The 17,118-nt window shown below is 45.5% G+C and overlaps 2 protein-coding genes across 4 annotated transcripts in view; both read left to right on the forward strand.

Annotated features, from left to right (window-relative positions):
- The first annotated feature begins 205 nt into the window (after nucleotides 1-205).
- FNDC4 (fibronectin type III domain containing 4) lies at nucleotides 206-2,775 on the forward strand. Of its 2 annotated transcripts, XM_067703409.1 has the most exons (6): nucleotides 206-341; nucleotides 428-543; nucleotides 775-979; nucleotides 1,454-1,543; nucleotides 1,872-1,996; nucleotides 2,161-2,775. In XM_067703409.1, exons 1-6 carry the CDS (start codon nucleotides 221-223, stop codon nucleotides 2,194-2,196), a joined length of 693 nt encoding a protein of 230 aa, XP_067559510.1. In that variant the 5' UTR covers nucleotides 206-220; the 3' UTR covers nucleotides 2,197-2,775. The 2 variants fall into 2 exon arrangements, with proteins under 2 accessions (XP_067559510.1, XP_067559511.1); XM_067703410.1 differs by lacking the exon at nucleotides 1,872-1,996.
- A 2,359-nt stretch (nucleotides 2,776-5,134) lies between these two features.
- The window catches only part of IFT172 (intraflagellar transport 172), a 42,001-nt gene continuing 30,017 nt past the window's right edge, over nucleotides 5,135-17,118 (forward strand). Inside the window, exons 1-14 of one of the 2 annotated variants that reach the window (XM_067703405.1) lie at nucleotides 5,135-5,345; nucleotides 7,940-8,083; nucleotides 8,660-8,772; nucleotides 9,203-9,242; nucleotides 9,548-9,613; nucleotides 9,825-9,904; nucleotides 10,123-10,210; nucleotides 11,032-11,246; nucleotides 12,147-12,270; nucleotides 12,682-12,777; nucleotides 13,692-13,853; nucleotides 14,209-14,262; nucleotides 14,504-14,607; nucleotides 14,782-14,867. In XM_067703405.1, the coding sequence (XP_067559506.1) occupies nucleotides 5,307-5,345; nucleotides 7,940-8,083; nucleotides 8,660-8,772; nucleotides 9,203-9,242; nucleotides 9,548-9,613; nucleotides 9,825-9,904; nucleotides 10,123-10,210; nucleotides 11,032-11,246; nucleotides 12,147-12,270; nucleotides 12,682-12,777; nucleotides 13,692-13,853; nucleotides 14,209-14,262; nucleotides 14,504-14,607; nucleotides 14,782-14,867 (1,411 nt within the window). In that variant the 5' untranslated portion in view covers nucleotides 5,135-5,306. The remainder of the gene's footprint in view (nucleotides 5,346-7,939; nucleotides 8,084-8,659; nucleotides 8,773-9,202; nucleotides 9,243-9,547; nucleotides 9,614-9,824; nucleotides 9,905-10,122; nucleotides 10,211-11,031; nucleotides 11,247-12,146; nucleotides 12,271-12,681; nucleotides 12,778-13,691; nucleotides 13,854-14,208; nucleotides 14,263-14,503; nucleotides 14,608-14,781; nucleotides 14,868-17,118) is intronic. The other variant, XM_067703404.1, reaches the window with a different exon arrangement.

The following is a 17,118-nucleotide window of genomic DNA, read 5'->3' on the forward strand; positions in this document are numbered from 1 at the left end:
GCGAGGACCGGCGGAGGTGGGTGTGGGCAGAGCAGAGCCGCGCACCAGGGGCGCCGGGATGTGGCGGGGGCCAGGAAGGCATGGGGAAAAGGGGGGCTCTGGGGCTGCTGTGGGCCGTGGGGAGACCGGGAGAGCTGCTGCCCACCCGCTCGTTCTGGCAAGTCCTTGACCCTCCCACAACTCCTGCCACCTCCAGGACCCCCGCCTGGATGTCAAACGGATGCCCCAGTGCCTCCCAGAGGGCTCGGTGGGGACCATGGCTTCGCTAATGCCCCTCTCTCCATATCTAAGCCCCACTGTCCTCCTGCTGGTCAGTTGTGACCTGGGCTTTGTACGAGCAGGTGCGTAAAGGGGGAGAGGGTGGGAGGTAACCAGAGTTAGTCTGTGGGTGGAACCTGTTAACCGGTTAATGCACTGGCACCCGCAGACCGGCCTCCCTCTCCTGTGAATGTGACAGTCACTCACCTCAGAGCCAACTCGGCCACTGTGTCTTGGGACGTCCCAGAAGGCAACATCGTCATTGGCTACTCCATTTCCCAGCAAGTATGAATCACCCTTCTGCTACCCCAACCCATGTCCTTGGATCTCTGAACATTCCTTCTGTCACCTCCCTCCCCACCCCAGCTCCCCTCCCAGCTGTGGGAGAATCTGGGAGCTGGGATTCCCTGGCTCACGCTGCCCTTTTCACCCTTACTCCCTTGGAGTGCTTGGATGTTCAGGAGGTGGCCTGGGACCAGGGTGAGGCTGTCCTCCTCTCTCATCAACTCCCTGCAGCGACAGAATGGACCGGGGCAACGTGTGATCCGGGAGGTGAACACCACCACTCGGGCCTGTGCCCTCTGGGGCCTGGCTGAAGACAGTGACTACACAGTGCAGGTCAGGAGCATCGGCCTTCGGGGAGAGAGCCCCCCAGGGCCGCGGGTGCACTTCCGAACTCTCAAGGGTTCTGACCGGCTACCCTCAAACAGCTCGAGCCCAGGTGAGGGTCTCAGGTATTCCTTGCTCCCTAAAGCTTTGATTCTCTGGCTCTTTACCTGGTCTTTGGTCTCCTGTTTACTTCCCCAAAGCAAGCAGCCGTCTAGCTTAGATGAATAGAAGGATGATTTAATTCATTGTACTGCCAGAAAAGGAAGGAAAGCAGGTTGGCAGGGGACCGGGTATAGACAGGCTGGTAATGAATTCCTTGGGGGAAGGGCTTTTAAGCTTCCTTTTACCCAGCCTCAGTTCACAGCAGCTGCAGCCTGCATGAGTGAGTATCTGACCTGCAGCCCCCCGGCTTTTTGGTCTCTAACCACCTGTCCACCAACAGCTTCCCAGAGAGGGGCTACCAGTGACAACGCTGTGATGGGTCTTCCTTGGCTCTAATCCCCAGCGTCTCCAACCTTAACTGTCTGCACAGACATAGCTCTCTAGCTGCTCCCTGTAACCTGGGGTCCGTCTCCTTCCTTCTCAGGTGACATCACAGTGGAGGGTCTGGATGGAGAGCGACCTCTGCAGACGGGGGAAGTGGTCATCATTGTGGTGGTGTTGCTCATGTGGGCTGGTGAGTAAGCAGCTGGACAGGGGACCATGGATTGAGTGGGGCTCAGTGAAGGTGGGAGTTGGTGAAGGTTGTTGGGAGAAAGGGGGTGAGAGCAGTGGCGTGGGGAGATGTTTAGTTGAGAGGGATGGGCAGGAAAAGTTTGAAGAGAGGGAGAGGAGGCTTTGGGGAGCCCAGAGAGGATGATGAAGGTGGTGCCTGTGCATGGGGACCAGGAATTCAAAGATTTTCTTCTCGGATTTTCTAGAAACTGTGTGGGTATCTCACTGCCTTTCGAGGCTGTGAGTGGGGAGGTCAAGATCAAGGTTCAGATTGTATTGTTGTGTTTCAGCTGTAATTGGGCTATTCTGCCGTCAGTATGACATCATCAAGGACAATGACTCCAACAATAACCCCAAGGAGAAGGGGAAGGGACCGGAACAGAGTCCTCAGGGAAGGCCAGTGGGGGCGAGACAGGTGATGTGCGGCCAGAGAGGGAGGGAAGGGTGATTTTGCCTCTAGAAGCAGTAAGGGAAAGGGAGAAGGGCCACAGAGGGGCAAGAGAAGAGGGAGAATGGAAATTTGGGATGGAGGAGGCTATCGCCTTCCTGAAATGAGACTCAAGCCATCTTCTTTCACAGAAAAACTCACCCTCCATCAACACCATTGACGTATGAGTGAAGAAACAGAACCAGAAGACAGATGCACTAACATCTTGGGGATGGGGATGGGGTCAGGGAGAGCCCAAGATGGTGATTTGCCCAAGACTGAAGGATCCCACAGTCTCCCAGAGGGTAATGACACTCCCACAATCTCAGGCCTGGCATCCATTCTCTTTCCACTGTGAGCAGGGCCAGAAGGTAGGTCTGTTAGGGTCTGAGCCCCTGGACCTGGGGAGTGGATATCAGATGGGATATGTCCTTCCATCCCCCAGGTCCAGGAGAGAGTCACTTGTTCAACCCTATCCCATTAGGTCCCAAATGGGGCCCCCATTTCACCTGCATCAGAATCCTTGGCATCCCCAGCTGCCCCCACATCTTGCCTCTGGGTCTCAGAGAGGAGTGTTTCTGTGGGTACGCCACCTCCCCCAGCAAATAAAAGGAATTGTCTGGGCCTGGAGACAGATGCTGCACTGCACTACTCCAATGTCTTCCATGGAGCCTCAGGTGCGCCCCCTCTCACCTGGCAGCCCCTTCAGCTGCTGGTGATCTCACTCCTTGGACATTTTTCCAATAAAGTTTCTTGGACAAACTGGAGCCGACTGTATGGGATACTGTCTAACATGCTGAAAACATTTCTCCACTGTCTCTCCCCTGACTACAAGGGCCCTTCACACCACCACCAACTTGACAGGAGCAGACTCTTATTTGAAGGTGTTTGCTTTGATTCTCCAGCCTGGAATTGGGTGGAGCAGAGCCAGAAAGAGGCATAGAAAACCAAGGCCCTAGATCCTTTTCCTTTTTTGGGTGAGAAGGGGGAGCAGGAAAAAAAGAGGATATAAATTCTTCATGTACTAATGGAAACTAAGGTTATGGCACATGAGAGGGCCAGTAGCCTTTTTATCTTCACTGCCCACATCGGCAGCCCAGCTCCTCACCATTTATTCCTCTGATTTCATCAACCCTGAGCTAATTTTCAGAAAAGGACTGAACAGGGTCTTGGGACAAATGAAAGAACAGCTACACTAATGGATCCCTGGGTGCCAGGTGTTCCTCTCCCATGCATTTCTGTGCCTATTCTTCCCTGCCCTTGCTTTCCCTTTTGTCTGTATGTCTCTCTGTTCATTCGGTCAAAGTCAGTAATAATTGTGAAGAATAAATGAGTTTATATTCACTCTCGGCCATTATATCCAGAGGAGGATTCTGGAAATAAAACTGGGGTTGGAACTCTCTTGTCAAAATAATTATAATTTGGGGGACTTCCCTGGTGGCGCAGTGGTTAAGAATCCACCTGCCAATGCAGGGGACACAGGTTCGAGCCCTGGTCCGGGAAGATCCCACATGCCGTGGAGCAACTAAGCTCGTGCGCCACAACTACTGAAGCTCGCGTGCCTAGAGCCCATGTTCCGCAACAAGAGAAGCCACCGCAGTGAGAAACCCGTGCACGAAAAGGAAGAGTAGCCCCCGCTGGCCGCAACTAGAGAAAGCCTGCGCACAGAAACAAAGACCCAAAACGCAGCCAAAAATAAATAAAAATTTAAAAAAACATTACTATTAACAAAAAAAAAAAAGAATTATAATTTGGGCTCTGGGGCCTACTTGTTTCCTGTGAAAATAGGGACTGTCCTCTACTTTTTCCTAAGTTCCACGGGGAGGTTGGTGCCAATGAAAGAAACACCTGTTGACATTTGCAAGCACTCTGTGGGAAAGACTTCAGAACTGAGAATCTGTCTGGACAGCATATGCTACACTGTCTGGAAGGTAACAGTTTTCTCCACGTATGATCCTCCGGGAGGTGGCTTATGAATAACTGTCCTTTTTTGCATCTTGATCTCTCTGGTATGTTACAAGAAATTAGACCAATAATTCTGAAAGGGACCCCAATCGAAACAAAGATCAAGAAGTCAGTCAGTATCTTTTAAACCTAACCAAGCTCCACCCCCGGGTTTCACAAGACTACACCTGTCAGGTGAGCCAAGCTCTGGTCTGCCCTCTGCCCTAAACCATAAAGCATCCTGATCTAAGCAGCAGTCTTAAACTCACCATTTTCCATTTCAAAAGTAGGGTGTTTTACCTCTCTCTGACCACTGCTTCCGAAGACTCTGGATACATCATCATTTCTGGGGATAGGAGTGTCACAGGGTATGTAGTAGCATGGGATGGAGATAGGGAGCTAGAAGTTAAGAAGGAATACAAAGGGTGTTTAAATGCACCATCTCTGAGTCGAATCCCAGTCCCGTCCTTAACGCACTATGTTAGCTAAGGCAAGTGACCCCTCTAATCCTGAGTCTCATGTTATGTAAAATGGGACTAATAATGCTATCCCCTTCAAAAGGTGGCTTTGAGATTAAAGGAGACAATGCATGTGCAACACTTTGCACGGTACCTGGCAGACACATACTGAGTATTCCCTGTTACCCATCGTTATCAGCCTTGTGATCCTGTGCAAGTTACATAACCTATTTAGGATCAATTCCGTCAACTGTAAAAGGCCTATAATAGCAACTACCCTGCTTTCCTCCAGGGTTGTGCAGATTAAAAGAAGGCACTCTGGGCTTCCCTGGTGGCGCAGTGGGTGAGAGTCCGCCTGCCGATTCAGGGGACACGGGTTCGTGCCCCGGTCCGGGAAGATCCCACATGCCGCGGAGCGGCTGGGCCCGTGAGCCATGGCCGCTGAGCCTGCGCGTCCGGAGCCTGTGCTCCGCAACGGGAGAGGCCACAACAGTGAGAAGCCCGCGTACCGCAAAAATAAAAAAAAATAAAAAAAGAAGGCACTCAGCCACGCTTACGTACATCGAACAGCTAGAGAGACTACGATTACGTAGGACCCCGGAGATTGCGGAAGGCTTGTGGGCGTGGCTGGAGTTTGGGTTTGCATGCCACGATGGGATTGGTCGAGGAGAGAATTCATCAAGCCCTCTGCGCGCGTGGGGTCCCGCCCTAGACCTCACTGCGGCTGCGCGGGTTCTGTTTTGCTTCGCTGCGAACCTACGCGGTGACCTTGCGACGCGTGTCGCGCTCAGGTCGCTTCTGCGTCAGCGGCTGCCGCTGCGGCTGCGTGGCGGGTTGTCCAGGTAACCACGGGAGTTGTCCGCTGTCTGTTGGCATCTGAGAGACAGGTGTTCGTCATGCAGTTGAAGCACCTGAGGACCCTGCTGAGCCCTCAGGTGAGGAGTCGCGTGCTTCTTCCCTCCCTCGCCCGCCTTAATGTTGCAAGAAGAGTGGGGGACTGAAGTTTAAAAACGTTGAGCGCCTACTGTGTGCAGAAGACCGAAGGCTATAGTTGTGATTCGGACTCTGCTACGTCCATAGAGTGTTGCGTAGGTGAGATGGAGTGCTGAGCACCGTAGCTTTCACTTCGTTCCATTAACGAATCGGTTGTGTACCAGGTCCCATGGTGGGGCTCCAGGGGATCCAGAACTTGCTCAGCTGTTGCCCCTGCCTTCAAGAGGTTCGTACTAGAGGCAGAGGCGCACGTGTAAACAACGAACATTAATCTACACCTCTCGAATGAGCGCTTTAGGTGTAAGCCCCACCTAAAGGAGTGCAAACGACCACACCGTTCGTTCTGATGGTGAAGATCTCAGATTCAGAAGAGGCTGGACACTGAGGGAGGAGCCCTAGAACATGGTGAAGAAAGGCTGGGTTTCGGAGTCAGGAGGCCAGAATTCAAGTCCTAGCGCCCCACTACTTTAAATAAATGATGTGATGCCCCTGACTTTAGCCTTTATCACACAGGCTCTCTGAGCACTCACCCAAACTTCTACATTTGGAAAACGGGAGTAATAATAATCGCAGCCTTAGGGGGTTAGGGGGAAGAATTAAAGGAAGTAGTATACACAAGAGAACGTTGTAAACTGAAAAGCAGCGTGAAAACTGATAGACGAGAGAAGGACATTCAAAATGCAAAGGACAAAATAATAGAAAGCTAATAAGAATATCTGTCATAACTGAATGTTTAAGGTGTACCAGGGCAGCATAAGTAAAGAAGCTAGTGTTGTGGATTATGGAGTCAGACACACATGGGTTTAAATCTTGGTTCTGCCACTTAAACTGTGTTTGTAAACTTGAGCAAATTACTTAACCTTTCTGTGCCTCAGTTTCCCCATCTGTAAAAGATGCATAATAATAGCTTCTACCTCAGTTATGAGATTAAATGAGATAATGCGTATCAAGCACTTAGCAAAGTGCCTAGTCCATGCTTGTTAAAGGTTAGCTATTATTCTGTTCTCTACCTCATGTAATCCTCGCTACAGTCCTGTGAGGTACGTATTGTAGAGAAAGGAGAATTGATTGATTATGAGAATCAGGAAGGCTTCACAGAGAATGTGGCTTTAAGAGAATAGAAGGAAATTAGAACAAAAGAGAGGTGTGCTCATTGCTCAGTAAACTGTTCTCTGAATCTGTATTTCTAAAATTCCTTTACCCTAATGGAATAATTGGAAATGAAATCTTCCTTCAATCTTTCAAAATAAGATGATGTCATGATGCAGGTAAGGGTTGAATGCCCAGGATTGGGCAAAATGATTAAGGAAGATGATTGGCAATAATTGATAAGCCCTCTACCCTCCTAACCTAATTTAGTCAAGAGTTGGAGGGGGCTAAAGGTGGTGGTGTGGCTATTTTCTGACTCCAGTTTGAGGACTTTGATGAAAAATGCCTTTTTTACCTCTGACTTTGGAAGTGGGTAGTTTAGGAGTAAAAATTAACAATGTTTTAAGCCAGGGCTGTAGAGCCCAAGTAGTTAAACAGTTGGAGCAGAAATTAAATTTTTTATTTCAAGGAGGGAAATCCTTAGTGCAGAACCACAGACCACCAGGGCTGGTGGTGGAAGGGACAGACATGGCAAGAATAATTCACTGGGAGTTGATCGCTTCTAACTTGGGCTTCTGTGAAGTGGATTGTTAAGGGAAAAAAAAGACAAAAACCAAAGTGGCATTGTTTATCCTAAGTCACAACTCTGATTATTTTAATTCCCATTCCAGAACTTTCACTGTCTCTCCCTTTCCTACCAAATAAGCCCAAACTCAGCCTAGCTTCAAAGACCCTTGTTGAACTGGCCTCTTGTCTGTTTTTCCTGACTTACCTCCTCTATTCTGCTATTTACAGTATAGTTTCAGCTAAATTAAATTACTATTTATTGACCAGAACTTGCCATTGCTCATGCCATTCCTTCTACCTCAGGTAATTTCCCTACCTAACTGTATCCATTCTTCAAAGCTTAATGTTGATCATTTAAGTGGAAAATTATCTCAGACTTTTCCAAACTATTACAGTGCTTTATATGTGCCTCTCTTATGGGGCTTTTCCCATTTTTTGTACCATCTTATTAGATCCTTGGGCAGGGACCATGTTTTGCTCTTTGTCTCTCTCTTAGCCCTTGGCCAAGTGCCTTTTTTTATTAAGGTACTCAAAAAACATTAATTGAATGAATGGCTAAAGACCAAAACTTTGCATTTATTTCAATAGCAGACCTGGGGAATGAGGGAATAAGGAGGCCACTGCAGGGACACATTGGTACAGTTGATTTTCCATGTCACCTCTTAGTGCATTTGCATTATGGGTTTCTAGAAGCACTTTGTTCTCACCATCCGGGGCTCTGTGGCCTTGGAGACCTGGACGGATTATGGGGATCTCTTTGTTTTAAGGAATGTGCTAGAAGGAAAGTTGACCAGAGTCACACTAGAAGTAATGGAACTAGAAATGCTTTTGGCGTTCTAGACCAGCACCTGGGTTTATTTTTGCCCCTTTGCTTCTGCAGGATGGAGCTGCAAAGGTCACCTGCATGGCATGGTCCCAGAACAATGCCAAATTTGCTGTCTGCGCAGTGGACCGAGTGGTGTTGCTGTATGATGAACATGGGGAGCGAAGAGATAAATTCTCCACCAAACCAGCTGACATGAAGGTGAAGGGAACGTTCATGTGTACCTTAATCTGTTGATGGGACCCTATAAATCTAGAAAACTTCCTATCCTGCTTCCTAGCCACAGGCATAGGAAATGGCCCGCCCTTCCTTTTCTCAGTATAAAGCCCTCAAGCCCACTACAGTCACACAGCCACCTTTTCTTCGTTTTTTTTCTTTTTGTAGATTAGAGCACAGTATTCTTTTTTTATATATCAAAATTTATTTATTTATTATTTATTTATTTGTGGCTGCGTTGGGTCTTCGTTGTTCCGTGAGGGCTTTCTCTAGTTGTGGCGAGCAGGGGATACTCTTCGTTGCAGTGTGTTGGCTTCTCATTGTGGTGGCTTCTCTTGTTGTGGCTCACGGGCTCTAGGCGCACAGGCTTCAGTAGTTGTGGCTCGCGGGCTTAGTTTCTCTGCGGCATATGGGATCTTCCCGGACCAGGGCTCGAGCCCATATCCCCTGCATTGGCAGGCAAATTCTTAACCACTGTGCCACCAGGGAAGTCCACCTTTTCTTCCCTTTTAAGGATACTCATTACTTCTTTTTCTTTCCTTTTTTCTTTTTGACTCTTAGTATGGCAGGAAGAGCTATATGGTGAAGGGCATGGCTTTTTCTCCTGATTCCACCAAGATTGCCATAGGACAGACTGACAACATCATCTATGTCTACAAGATTGGAGAAGATTGGTGAGGATAGAGATTGGGAGATGGGGTGTCCCAGAGAAGAAGGGAAAGGCAGGAAGAAATGCCTCACTGGGAAGGGGGGAATAGAGAGGTTGAGGAGCCAGCTGGGGCTTGGAAGGCAGAGGCCCTCTGGAGTCCGTTGTTGTAGCTTCCCTACCTTTGCATGCACCACGTGTTCTATGATCCCATCCCTGGAAGAGTCAGTCTTAGATCAAGAAGGAGGCCCTGTGAGATCCTGGGGAGCCTGGAGTGATGTTTTGTCTTTGTTATTCTTCCAAAGCTACTCAGGCTCCTTTGAGGGCTTCTATGGAGTGGTAGGAAACACTAGCGGGCCAGGGAAGGTATCTACAATTCCTCCCCTCCCCCAGCATCATTTGTGCCCGTTTATTCATGGAAGTGGTTTGTAATATGCGTCCCTCCTTTTATTTGACAGGGGTGACAAGAAAGTCATCTGTAACAAGTTCATCCAGACGGTAAAATTCAAACCAGTCCCTGGGAGATTAGGATGAACAAGCATGTATCAGTATATCCGCTTATAAATACAACGAGAAGTTGCCTTTGTTAACATCTGGCTCTGACTTTTCCTACTGTGTGAATGGTACTGCCTGGCTGCTCATCCCCCTGTGCTTTCCTCCTTAGAGCCCAGTTGTGTCCCCTCCTCTCCTTCCCTACAGGTGGTTGGAGTGGTGGCATGTGGTGGGATGTTCAGGCTCAGGTTGTTATCAAAGTGCTAACATACATAGACAGATTTATCCTTTTCATTCTTTCTTTCTTACAGAGTGCTGTTACTTGTCTGCAGTGGCCAGCAGAATACATCATTGTCTTTGGACTGGCTGAAGGGAAGGTAAAGGAGGGAAGAGAAATACAGGAGATATTGTGCATGGGGATAATGGTTCTGGAAAGAGGTATATGGTTAATCTTCTCCCTTAGGGTCAAGTTGTGTACTGGGGTGACTACCCAGGGAACAGTTTTTGTTTTTTTCTTTTTCTTTCCTTAGGACCTGGGTGAAATTGAAAGTAGCCTAACCAGACTTTTGTCCATTCTCCCATTTTCAGGTTCGTTTGGCAAACACCAAAACTAATAAATCATCTACCATCTATGGGACAGATTCTTACGTGGTGTCCCTGACAACGAAGTGAGTAAGGAAGAGCAGTATCCCAAAAGCTTGGAAATGGTAGGAAAAGCTATAGGGGACTCTGGACTGGGGGACCATAGTATGAAAGATGGAGAGGGCTGGTAGCAGGAACCGCAGGTAGGGTAGTGTTTGACAGACAAAGGGGACTTTCTTGTTGAGACAGGATGCTCTAATGTCTTCCTGTATTTCTCTCCTTTCCTGCTTTTCCCCTTTTTTAGTTGCTCTGGGAAAGGAATTCTCTCTGGTCATGCAGATGGCACCATTGTTAGGTACTTCTTTGATGATGAAGGCTCTGGAGAGTCACAGGTATGAATAAAGGATGCTCTGGAATGGGGGAGAAGGAAATCCCAAGAACTCTCCGAGAGGAGGTTGGACATCTAAGGACTTTAGATCATGGTGCTGGGAGAGGAGGCTAGAGGAATGAGACCTCAGGCAGAGAGACACCTGGCTGAGGCCACAGAGAGGATTTGTTTTTCGGAGGCCAGAGCTTAATATTTATGGGAAAGGATGAATCAGGTGGAAGGGACCTTGAGGCAAAGAGAAATAAAGACTCCGAGGGTAATGAAAAGTGAAAATTATTCTCATTTATGTAAAATATATATTTATGTATATAAATTCATAGAAAAAAGGGTTGTTTACTCTTGAGAGGGAAAATATGGGGGATTAAAGGAAGGTTCATGTTTTAATCTATGTAATTCTCTATTGCTTGAATCATTTATGTTAAGAATTACTTGTGTAATCATTAAATGTATCCCTCCTGAAATAAAGGGGCCATATGCTCCCTGTGGGCCTATATGGTATTGGTTAATGTGTAGGACAGATTCCTTTGGGGGGGCCTTATTAGGTGAATATTAAAGATCTGCAGACACACGTATTTTGAGGTTCCCTCTTGAACACAAGATCAGTAAGTGTGTATATATGTCATAAAAGATGTGTGCGTGAGTGTAAGACAGAAAGATAATTTGTGACGTCTTCGGGTTAAGATGTGTTAGGGTGGGAAAGTGTTGGGAGAAAGATTCCTGCAGAGCAGGGTTGTCAGAGTGAGTGTGTCAGATGCTAGGAATGAGAAGTTTCTGAGGTGGAGTCCTCAGAGTCAGAGTGATTGAAACCCTCTACTTCTGTCTTAGGGGAAGTTGGTGAACCACCCATGCCCACCCTATGCCTTGGCTTGGGCAACCAACAGCATTGTGGCTGCAGGCTGTGATCGGAGGATTGTGGCCTATGGAAAGGAAGGCCACGTGCTACAAACTTTTGACTATAGCCGTGACCCTCAGGAACGGGAGTTCACCACAGCTGCAGCAAGTCCTGGGGGCCAGTCTGTTGTGCTGGGAAGTTATGACAGGTGGGTCTCCTTTCCAGTTGCAGCTTCTGCCTGCTTTCCCTGTGTACACTCTTCTTTCGTCCAGTTTTGCTTCTCAGCCAGAGTGGGAGACTGGATCAGAATCAAGTGATTCTTAGGTTTTAATTCGTGCACTTTCCTCTTCCTGTTCCCACCGTCCATTGGCGTGTCGGCAGTTCCAAGGTGCACCATGCTCTTGTTGTGTCTCTGCCTCTCCCCGGGGTTCCACAGCAGAATTCATCTCCACTTTCTTTGTGCTCCCTTTGCCCCTTTTCAGACCACTGGCTTAGTGTTTATCACATTATATTATAGTTTGGTGTTTGTATCTAACTGGTTAAATTGAAGAGCCCTTGAGAAGAGGGCCTATTATTCTCTTTTTTTTTAAGTCTCCAGGGCCTAGATTAGCATCTAGTATATAATACGTGCTCAAATGTTTGGTGAATGAATGAATGAATGAATGATGGAACGGTGAATAAATAGCTAGAGTCTGGGTTCCATCTCTTCCTTGGAGCGCTTTTAACCCCAGCTTTGTCAGTCCTGTCTTTCTGTCCCCTTCAGTCTCATGTGTGTCTGTCTCTTCCTTTCTTTCTTCTCTGACTCCTACCATTTCTCTTTTCTTTTTCCATATTTCTCTATCGCTAACAGCTCATTTTTCTCACCAGCCACAATCTCTTTTTATTTTCTCCACTCCTATCTCTCTTACCCCATTTTACTTTTGACTTGATTTTCCCAATTTACTTCCTTTGAACACTTTTGTCCTCTCCTACTACACCTCCCAACTTGTCTGTTCTCTTTTATTTCCTCTGTTCTCTGATGTAGCAAGACTAATTTCCTTCCGTTACAGGCCCATTTTCAGTTTTTCTCAGCCTCCAACTCTTCTAAAAGCCACATACTTAATTTCAGACTTCGGGTACTCAACTGGAGCCCTCGAAGAAGCATCTGGGAAGAGGCAAAGCCCAAGGAGATTGCCAACTTATACACCATCACTGCCTTGGCCTGGAAGCGGGATGGCTCACGACTCTGTGCGGTGTGTGACTAGTAACCCCTTTCTGCTTTGGTGACTTTTTTCAAATTAAGAAAAATCCCACCTTTCCTAAAGCACCCTCTCCTGACACTAGAGAATGTCCTCTTCCCTTTTGACCACAACCTAAAACTCTGACGTTACAGGGGAAAGAGAAATGCATACCTTATTGGAGGCCACATGGGACAAGAGTTTTATAGGCAGGGATGATTTCTCCCTTATATCCCATCACTATGTGATGCTCTTGAGTCCTGCAATTGCCACCTCTTTCCTGCTGGTACTTCCAAAAACTACCAGCCCTTTTACTGCCAACTCTTCTGTAGATTCTAGAACCTAGGATTTGAGAGTATCTCTAAATACCCTCTACATGCCTACGTACTGTGTGTGTTACCCTTTATGCTGTCACTTTCCCTCCAGGGCACACTCTGTGGTGGAGTGGAACAGTTTGACTGCTGCCTCCGAAGGAGCATTTACAAGAATAAGTTTGAGCTGACGTATGTGGGACCTAGCCAGGTAAGCGGCTGATAGCCTGCCACACTGAGATTTTGCCATGGCTCACTCATCCTTGTAGTACTTCCCTGCGGTCTGGCCTCAGCACAGAGTCAAATCAACCTCTGGCAGAGCTGTTCTGAGGAATAGAATGTGTCAGGGCAACTCTCTGGCAACTTTCCTGCTATAGTTCTTACAGCTTATTGTAAGAAAAGGATTAACCACCAGGTTTAAGGGGTACAGAGATTGCCATTTATACCTTCCTGGTTTAAAACTTCACTGCCTATAGGATGGCAACTGGGGAAGTTGATAAATAGGATTATAATTCTGAATTCTTTTGTTCTAAGGCCTCTGAACTCACTGTGTATGATGTTGCAAGCTCATTTCTTAGTTTCTGAGCCCACTTTTCTCTTTTCTCTACCTCCACCCTCCTTTCCTTCATTTATTATTCATTGATTCCTTTAGTCTTCCATTTTCTCCAGAAATATTTATCCATTCTTTATGTGTCAGCACTGTTAAGCATTGAGAATTCAAAGATAGTTATCTGTAATACATTGTCCCTTATTTGAGAAGATCGTTTTAGCAAAGGAGACAGACATATCAGAAAATAATACAGCACACTGTGGTAAAGTTATCATAAAAGTTTGTACAAAGAGCTACAGGAACATAGGGAGAGTGATTGGTTTAACCCAGTGGAACTTTCAGAATCGTATGTATTATAAACATCAAAAGAGATAATATATTAAAGTATTTCATAAATAGTAAAGCATTATGTAAATGTGAGGTGTCCCTTTTACCAAGGATATCCTAGGCCAGGCAAGGAAAAAAGATGATACTTTGTTTAGTTAGCCCTGTGAAGGTGGGCGAAGGGCACAGCATGTTCACCCCTCTTTCGGATTGGGGGAAGCCTGGGGAGCTCAGACTCGTCTCCTGCCAAGGTGATTGTGAAGAACCTCTCATCGGGGACCCGAGTGGTACTCAAGTCACACTATGGCTATGAGGTGGAAGAGGTGAAAATCCTGGGAAAAGAACGCTACCTGGTGGCCCACACGTCAGACACACTGTTGCTGGGGGACCTGAACACTAATCGCCTTAGTGAGGTAGGAACCAAAAATGGAGAGGTGGGGATGGGGCGTCCTGAGGTGCTACTCAGGCAAGCCAGAGTCCCTGGGGGAAGATCTCCATGGGAAGCTCTAACATTCTGGTGTTGGGGACCTGGCTTCAGGGGATGAGACCCGGGAGGCTTAGAATCCCGGAATATGAATCACCGTTGTTGGACTGTTTGTACACCATCTCCCAGAAGCATAGGGACTAGGGCAAAATCTGACATAGCATCTCTTTTGTGCAATGTCAAAGCCTCCCCCAACTCCATCTCTCTGCATCCCACCCTGTCCTTTCAGCATCGTCTTGGATAGTTATCCACATTGTCCCTTATGTCTTTTCCCCCCTTAACAGGTAGCTTGGCAGGGATCTGGTGGCAATGAGAAGTATTTCTTTGAAAATGAAAATGTGAGTAGAGCTTGATTCACCATCACTGTCCTGATAAGCCTCCTTCTAGCTTCTGTGTAGCAGGATGGCAAGTGGCAAGGGGTTGAGAAAACAGCAGATAAAGTGGGAGGGTGAAATAGGCAGAGGAATAGAATAAACAGAAAGGTGGGTGTCACTTTGAACTCATGGTACACCTCCCTCGACTGTTTTTCTCTTTCTTCATGTAATCTTTCCACTGTATAACAATTCCGTTCACCCCCAGGTATGCATGATCTTCAATGCTGGAGAGCTAACCCTGGTGGAATATGGGAGTAATGATACCCTGGGTTCTGTACGTACTGAATTCATGAACCCCCATCTCATCAGGTAACCCCACAAGGTTCTCTAAATTTTTGAAACCCAAAAGAATTCCTTTTGACTTCTATCTCCTATATCCTCAGGTTAATCTAAAATCTTCATCCCGTATGGTATTTCAGAGCTCCTATTAAACATCCCAGCTACCTAAGCCCATTTTGCCTCACCTGACCCTTCATGTTTCAGTGTCCGTATTAATGAGAGGCGCCAGCGAGGAACGGAGGATAATAAGAAATTGGCTTATCTTGTTGATATTAAGACTATTGCTATAGGTGAGTAAGACTCTCTCATAATTGTAATAACAAAATAGATGTTTATAAAGCACTTCCATGTCACAGGATTGTGTGCAGTGGAGAATCCAGGAATCTGAGAGGCATCGGGTAAATGTGTGACCTCATTCTTACAGGGGATATGTGAAATGTTTAAATCCATATGTCTATATCTAGAAGTCTAGATACAGATGCATTGGTATGTATAGGCCTGCCCATACAATTATTCACGTTCTCTAGGCATATATCTCAGGGCTGGAAAATTGTGAATTGTAGAAAAGAACCATTAGCAAATTTAAGAATTTTCCTGTTTAGACTTCATAGGATCACAGATTCTTAGAACTGGAAGGGGCCTTACTTTCTGTATAGTTTGTCATTAATAAGTAGTGATGACAAACTTTATGTGCATTTCACAAATGTTCACATTTATAAATTGTACTGTATATATTAATAGTTAATCTTTTATCATGGAATGTTTTAAGCACAGGAAAAAAGTATAAAGAATAGCATGGTATTCTCTAAAAAGTTTAGAGAATAACATATCCAGGTAGTGTAGGTATTAAGAACAGGGCTCTGGAGTCAAATCTCCCCACTTCTCTACTTACTACCTGTGTAATCTTAGGTAAATTACTTCACCTTTCTGTATCTCAATTTCATCTACAAAATGTACCTCATCTACAAAATGGGGATAAAAATAGGACCTACTTCATACGAAAAGCACTTAGACTAGTGCCTAGTATATAATAAGTGCTTAATAAATGTTAGCTGTTCATAATAATGATATTATTATTACTTGTGTACCCATACCCAGTTCTGTCAAATCCTCACATTTCATTATTTTTACCTTGGATCTTTTCTCTCTTCTCTCTTGATGGACATTTGTTAGTTTTTCACTGATACAGTATTTCAGTTCTCTAAGGTTTATACCCAGCATGGAATTGCTGAATCATGAAAGAGGTACATCTTCAATTTCACTAAAATATTTCCAGATTGCTCTCTGAAGAGGTTGTACCAATTTACATTCCCACCAGCAGTCACAGTTCCACTTCCTCTCCAGTGCTTGAAATTGCCTGACTTCATTATTTGGCTCAATCTGATGTATATGAAAATATATTTCATTGTTTTCATTTTTTTGTTCATTTGTTTATTGGCCATTTGGATTTCTTCTGTGAATTGCCAGTTCACATCCATTGCCTATTTTTAAAATTAGGTTGTCTTTTCTTTATTTACGTGAAGGAGTTCTGTGTGTGTGTGTATAGGCTTTGATGATTATTTGCATTGCAGCTATTGTCTCAGCCTGTGGCTTGTCTTTTCTCTCCTTTTCAGCATTTCTTAGTATTTAGACATTTTTAAGTTTAATGTAGTCCATTTTATCACTTTTTTTTTTTTACTGAAGTATAGTTCAATTTACAGTGTTGTATATACCACTTTTTAATAAATAGTTTGTGGGTTTTGAGGTCTTATTTAAGAAATCCCTCCCTACTCCCTCCTGTATTTTGGCATTTAAAATTTTGCTTTTTACCTGGAATTTATTTTTGTGCATAATGTGGGTAGGAATCTAATTTTATTTTTTTTCCATATGTTTAACCATTGCTCGAAAGTCCATTCTTCGCTCACTAGTATGTAATGTCATCTCTCATAAATCAGGTTTCCATATACATATGGGTCTGTTCTTAAGATATTTTTACATTTCATGAACTTTCTATTTCACATGAAGTTGCTGAGCTCAGAAATGTAAGTATCTATAATAGAAATAATAATACAGTCCAGTGGCTTAAGTTCTAAGTTCCAGTGGCCTAAGTTCTCTCAGCAGTAAGCTGTGAGCTGTGAGATTTTGGACAAGTCACCTCTCTCTGTAGGTCTTATCTTCAATGTACATTGACAGAGTTCTTCTCTTAACCATTTTGGGTCATCGACCCCTTTGAGTGTCTAATTAAAAGCATAGATCCTTTCCCAGAAAAATATCTACATGCATAATTTTGTGTGTAATTTCAGGGTGCTCACAGAAATAGGGTCCCCACAGCTCTAGCATTCTATGGTTGTACTTATAATCGGGGCATTAAAACATGGATTTATCATTTTGCTTTTTAATTAAAGGAAAATTCATTTTTAAGTTGGTCTTCCCAGTAGTGGACATCTGCTGGCATTTGGTCTTCAGCTTAAGCGTAGGTAACAAAAGCAGGCACGTTGCTTGTTGATAATGTATATCAATAAGACCTGTGAATGGGCTTTGTTCAAGAGACTCCCTGAAAGC

The sequence above is a fragment of the Pseudorca crassidens genome, chromosome 14 (genome assembly GCF_039906515.1).
Source record: "Pseudorca crassidens isolate mPseCra1 chromosome 14, mPseCra1.hap1, whole genome shotgun sequence".
NCBI classification, from domain to species: Eukaryota; Metazoa; Chordata; class Mammalia; order Artiodactyla; family Delphinidae; genus Pseudorca; species Pseudorca crassidens.